Source organism: Dendropsophus ebraccatus, chromosome 4 (genome assembly GCF_027789765.1).
Source record: "Dendropsophus ebraccatus isolate aDenEbr1 chromosome 4, aDenEbr1.pat, whole genome shotgun sequence".
In the NCBI taxonomy this organism is placed as follows: Eukaryota; Metazoa; Chordata; class Amphibia; order Anura; family Hylidae; genus Dendropsophus; species Dendropsophus ebraccatus.
In genome coordinates, this window is record NC_091457.1 from 99,488,927 (window position 1) to 99,494,926 (window position 6,000).

The 6,000-nt window shown below is 44.1% G+C and overlaps 1 protein-coding gene across 2 annotated transcripts in view; it reads left to right on the plus strand.

The window, feature by feature from the left end:
• SF3B3 (splicing factor 3b subunit 3) overlaps positions 1–5,402 on the plus strand; it is a 13,776-nt gene extending 8,374 nt beyond the window's left edge. For both annotated transcript variants that reach the window (XM_069966367.1, XM_069966366.1), the window contains exons 12-26: positions 214–365; positions 495–650; positions 732–887; positions 1,463–1,606; positions 1,709–1,831; positions 1,932–2,086; positions 2,185–2,359; positions 2,511–2,716; positions 2,803–2,959; positions 3,037–3,162; positions 3,242–3,454; positions 3,603–3,701; positions 3,776–3,919; positions 4,220–4,324; positions 4,984–5,402. In XM_069966367.1, the coding sequence (XP_069822468.1) occupies positions 214–365; positions 495–650; positions 732–887; positions 1,463–1,606; positions 1,709–1,831; positions 1,932–2,086; positions 2,185–2,359; positions 2,511–2,716; positions 2,803–2,959; positions 3,037–3,162; positions 3,242–3,454; positions 3,603–3,701; positions 3,776–3,919; positions 4,220–4,324; positions 4,984–5,124 (2,252 nt within the window). In that variant the 3' untranslated portion in view covers positions 5,125–5,402. The remainder of the gene's footprint in view (positions 1–213; positions 366–494; positions 651–731; positions 888–1,462; positions 1,607–1,708; positions 1,832–1,931; positions 2,087–2,184; positions 2,360–2,510; positions 2,717–2,802; positions 2,960–3,036; positions 3,163–3,241; positions 3,455–3,602; positions 3,702–3,775; positions 3,920–4,219; positions 4,325–4,983) is intronic.
• Positions 5,403–6,000: the final 598 nt, after the last annotated feature.

Consider the following 6,000-nt stretch of genomic DNA (forward strand, 5'->3'; position numbering starts at 1 on the left):
GGTATGCTGTAAGGAGCAGGCTTTATGGGAATAGTGGCACTTGCCACTATTAGTTAATTTTAACAATTTTTCTACAGATTTTACTTGCTCTAGGTATGGTCGGTCCTGACCCTAACTCAGAGCATGTTATATTGGTGTGTTTAGGGTGGGTGGGTGTTGGCGTCTGTTGGTATTATTTACTGGCCTAAAACATAATTACCTTAACTCTTTCAGATGAGTATGACGCATACATCATTGTGTCCTTCGTGAACGCCACCCTGGTACTCTCTATCGGTGAAACCGTAGAAGAAGTGACAGATTCTGGATTCCTCGGTACAACCCCAACCCTGTCCTGTTCATTGTTGGGTGAAGATGCCTTAGTACAGGTAGTTTCTGTTAACCACTAATGATAAGATGTGTGGGACATTGCAGTTACAGGGGTTTAAAGTATAGCACTATGTTACCACTAGGACTTTGCCTTATTTTACACAGCTAATAAACTCTTGTCTTTTCAGGTCTATCCTGATGGAATCCGACACATTCGAGCAGACAAGAGAGTCAATGAGTGGAAGACACCTGGGAAGAAGATGATTGTAAAGTGTGCGGTAAACCAGCGTCAGGTGGTGATCGCTCTCACTGGGGGTGAGCTGGTGTACTTTGAGATGGACCCTGTAAGTCCTTGCCCTCTGTAGCTCAATTTGTATAGTCTTGATTATCCCCTTACAAGTTCTTCACAATTTTTTTTTTCCCAGTCAGGGCAGCTAAACGAGTATACGGAGAGAAAAGAAATGTCAGCAGATGTTGTGTGTATGAGTCTTGCCAATGTCCCTCCTGGTGAGCAGCGATCACGCTTCCTGGCGGTTGGGCTGGTGGACAATACTGTCAGGATAATCTCTCTGGACCCATCAGTAGGTTTCTGCTCATCTTCTTCTATTGGTTTTCTCTTTAAAGAGGACGTACCAACAGGTACATCCTCTTTAATCTGACCCAGGGATAGAAAGGCGCTGTCACAGGGAAGTTGGTGCTGCGGTCCGTTTTTTTGGACCACGGCCCGGTTCCCGTGTACGGCACCATTCTATCCAGGGTAACGGGCCAAGGCTGAAGCACAGGAGGCAGCCCGGCCTGCCCCCAGTGGCCGGAATCCCCCACCCCTCTATGACACGGCTTTGATTCTAATGAAGCCGCGTCATAGAGGGGAGGGAATTCCCTCCCACTGGAGGCGGCCCAGCCCGCCTCCAGTGCTTTAGGCCCAGCCTGGTACTCATGGATAGAATGGCGCCGAACACGGGAAACGGGCCGCAGTTCAAAAAACGGACAGTGGCACCGGCTTCCCCGTGAAAGCGCCTTTCTATCCCTGGGTCAGATTAAAGAGGATGTACCTGATGGTACATCCCCTCTTTAATTGCTGAGGCAGAAAATGGCTTGGCTTGTGGGGATGACATTCACTGGATAGTAATATAATCTTTTCATTTCTCTCTTGTAGGACTGTCTGCAGCCATTGAGTATGCAGGCTCTACCTGCACAGCCGGAAGCATTGTGTATCGTGGAAATGGGAGGTGCAGAGAGGCAAGATGAGCTTGGTGAAAGAGGCTCCATTGGTTTTCTTTATCTGAACATAGGACTTCAGGTGAGAAGAATATTTGTATATAAGCAAATTGCTTTTGCCCTTATTTTAGTGTTATGCTCTTCTGTTTCCTTGAATCTGACTTAAGCCTTAATCTTTCTACAGAATGGTGTGTTGCTTAGAACAGTGTTGGATCCAGTAACTGGTGACCTGTCTGACACCAGAACTCGCTATCTGGGGTCCCGTCCAGTCAAGTTGTTCCGTGTGAGGATGCAAGGTCAAGAAGCTGTAAGTAAAAGATTCTCTTTGTGGGGAGAGTGAGAGCCGGTTCTGTATCTGTATGTATGAACAGATATATGTGAAATAAATGTTTGGCTTCTGTTTACAGGTCCTGGCCATGTCCAGTCGTTCCTGGCTCAGCTATTCCTACCAGTCCCGTTTCCACCTCACTCCCCTGTCCTATGAGACTCTGGAGTACGCATCAGGCTTTGCATCAGAACAGTGTCCAGAGGGCATTGTAGCCATTTCAACAAACACTCTGAGGTTAGTAAATGTTTGTTATTTATAGTTTTATCGTTGTATCATATCGAGAAAATGGAAGACAAGGAGCTAGAAACATTTTTCTCAATTTATCCCAACAGAATTTTGGCTCTGGAGAAGTTGGGTGCCGTATTTAATCAGGTGGCTTTCCCTCTCCAGTACACACCACGAAAGTTTGTGATTCATCCTGAAAGTAACAACTTGATTATCATTGAAACGGACCATAATGCTTACACAGAGGCCACTAAGGCTCAGCGCAAGCAGCAGATGGCAGAGGTGAGCTAAAGGCACGAGCTGTCTAAATGACTTGCCCAACTGTGGGGTGTAACCATATTCCTGTACAGCACTTGGTTCTCATCATACACTATCTAAAAGCAGGTTGTGGGAAGCATGTGGTAACTCTTTTTATTTCAATGGGTTGTTGCAGGAAATGGTTGAAGCTGCAGGAGAAGATGAGAGAGAACTTGCTGCTGAGATGGCAGCTGCATTTCTCAATGAGAACCTGCCAGAGTCCATCTTTGGGGCACCAAAAGCTGGAAATGGCCAGTGGGCATCCGTTATCCGGGTAATGAATCCTATCCAGGGAAATACTCTGGACCTGGTACAGCTGGAACAAAATGAAGCTGCTTTCAGGTAATCTTAAATAACTTCACTGTTCAGGGGACGCAAGGGGCATTTATGCTTTCTTAGGAAACTAATGTATTGTTACTCCCTGGCAGTGTGGCAGTGTGCCGATTCAGTAACACTGGAGACGACTGGTATGTTTTGGTTGGTGTTGCTAAAGACCTTATCCTGAATCCCCGCACTGTGACTGGAGGACTAGTTTATACTTACAAGCTTGTGAACAATGGAGAGAAGCTGGAGTTTGTGCACAAGGTTTGTACATGTGTCCTGTGTGGGTGTCTGCTCCAGGTGACAGCCATTGACTAACTGTTTACATTTTATTGCTGTAGACCCCTGTAGAGGAGGTTCCAGCTGCGATTGCACCTTTTCAAGGTCGGGTATTGATAGGAGTCGGCAAACTGCTGAGAATTTATGATCTGGGAAAGAAGAAACTTTTGAGAAAATGTGAAAACAAGGTGTGTGATGTGCTAGTATGAAGAGCAACTTGTCAGCCTTTGTCAGCTTGGTTAATAATATTATCCGTTCATTATACAGCACATTGCAAACTTCATTGTGGGCATACAGACCATTGGACAACGCGTAATCGTGTCGGACGTGCAGGAAAGCTTTATATGGGTGCGCTACAAGCGCAATGAAAACCAGCTGATCATATTTGCCGATGATACATATCCACGTTGGGTTACCAACGCATGCCTGCTGGACTATGACACTGTAGCTGGGGCCGACAAGTTTGGAAACATCTGTGTGGTAAGTTGTGTTTTGTAGAGTTGAGGCTTGTGCTCAATAGTCATAATAGTTCTTGTAGTAAGAATGCTATCCCTTAAGTCATTCTCTAATAAGATACAGACTGTAGCTCCTTTACAGAACTCATTGTTTTTCCTACATCTTGGTGCAGGTCCGATTGCCTCCAAATATAAATGACGATGTTGATGAAGATCCGACTGGTAACAAGGCTTTATGGGACAGAGGGCTGCTGAATGGAGCCTCTCAGAAGGTAACTGTGTTTGCGGGTTGCTGCTGCATGCCTTGTTTGTGAATTGTGATCTTACTTGATCCTTCATCCTGCAGGCAGAGGTGATTGTGAACTACCATGTAGGTGAGACAGTGCTGTCCCTTCAGAAGACAACACTCATCCCTGGAGGCTCAGAATCTCTGGTCTACACTACTTTGTCTGGCGGCATTGGCATCCTTGTCCCATTTACTTCACATGAGGTACAGATATGGTTATAAATCTCTAAATCTTAGACATTCAGTCAGGGCAGACAGACACCCCCCCCCCCCCCACACACACACACACACACACACTCCAGAGGCAGGAGTTTTGCTATCTATTTACTGTAATCAAACACACATGTTGATGTGATTGTGATGTTCCTAATGATCTGAAGGAAGTAGTCTAGAGTTTAGGGTGGGAATTAGGAGTTTTGCTTCTGCAACCAATTGTTTAGTGTGGTTTGTGAATATTTTCCATCATCTGGTGCTTCCCAATTAATGTTCTCTTCCTGTCCACAGGATCATGATTTTTTCCAGCATGTAGAGATGCATCTGCGCTCTGAGCACCCCCCTATCTGTGGTCGAGACCATCTAAGCTTCCGCTCCTATTACTTTCCCGTCAAGGTAAGCTGTGCTGTTCTCAGGTTATTGCTGCATCTGGGTGTAAAAGGGTAGTGACTGACAGCTGTGACTTATGTCTAGGCTAGTAGCTAAAACAAAAAAATTGGTCACAACAAGGGGTGAACAAATAGCATGTGATCTGTACAAGCATTGCACTGGGGTTTTATAAGAAGTTGCAAGCAGATGATGGTGACAGACCACAGGATCTGACATTTGTTTTCAAAAAGTCAGTGACACAACTGTAGAGACACACAGGCTCAGATTTATTAAATTTGGATTTTTTTTTTTTTTAAGTGCCTTTAATTCCACAGCACTGTACCTATGATTAAGGGTTAACATACATGTTGTAGCATAAAATCAAGTGCAAATGACAGACTGGTGCGAAGGGGGAGGACCATACCTACAATCTAGAAGGTGAAGGTGTGTAAAGTAGAAACTGGTGTAAGCAACCAATTGCAGCTCAGCTTTTAACTATGGTAATATGAAAGCTACGCTGTGATTGGTTGCCCTGGCCAGTTCTGTTTCTATTTTACCTACTTTAATAAATCTGGACCATTTAGTGCATATATGTTCTTAGAATGTGTGAGCAGATCCCTTATGCTAAATCTTACTGACCTCTAACCTTTGACTCTTCTCTGCTTTTTTTTTTTCTTTCCTTTCAGAATGTGATTGATGGTGACTTGTGTGAACAATTCAATTCCATGGAGCCGACAAAGCAGAAAAGTGTGGCCGAAGAGCTGGACAGGACGCCACCTGAGGTCTCAAAGAAGCTGGAAGACATACGTACACGATATGCCTTCTAAGAGGCAATCACTGTGTCCTTCCTCTCTATGATCACGCCAGCAGGTCTTGCTGCCCAGTCAGTGTCTGCATACTGATTCGTTGTGATGGATCCTATATCCAGCAGCCTGTGGTGGGGGCAGCTTGATCTCACCTGACCATCCTCACCCTGTTTTAAACTCAGTCTCTTTAAATCCTGTCTATCGACTTTGTAAATATTTTTGTAAAATGATATGTTTTTTTTTTGGCTAAATGTTCGTCTGAGCCCAATGACTGGCATAATAAATGCGGTTTTCTATTAGCTTTGTAGATGTGTCTTGTTTTGCAGGAAGTGAATTGCACGCTACTGCCTGATCGTTACGTGGGAGAGTGTGATTTGCTACTTCATAAGTTTTCTTTGTTTTGGCTCCCTTTTGGTTTTTAATATCTCTGCTTCTTGTCCGTAAATAGAAATGGTGTTTTTACACCCAAGCTGATAAATCTGTACAAACCTAGTCCTACATACACATGTGAGAGATATGTACAATGCTCAGAGATCTCTGTAGTCAGGAGGTATGTTCAGCCTCTGGATTGAATCTTTTCTGACAATTTTGTTTAGTCACCTCTGCGTATTACAGGATGCAATATGACAGGTTTTCTCAGACCGTAACCAATCACATTCCATTTTAAGAAATGAAAGCTGAACTGTGATTTGTTGCTATTTGAGACAAAAATGTGTCCGATTTTTGTCTTAGACAGAGTGATAAATCTGTGCCATTGTGTAGGAAAGTTACTTCAAGGTGTATAAACGGCCAAAGCATATGGTGAAATGCTGTGAGTGTTCTATATAAATACTCAGTCCCATGTTATTTATAAGCAGGAACCTTAAGTCACCCTTTCTTTATGGTGATCATATGATC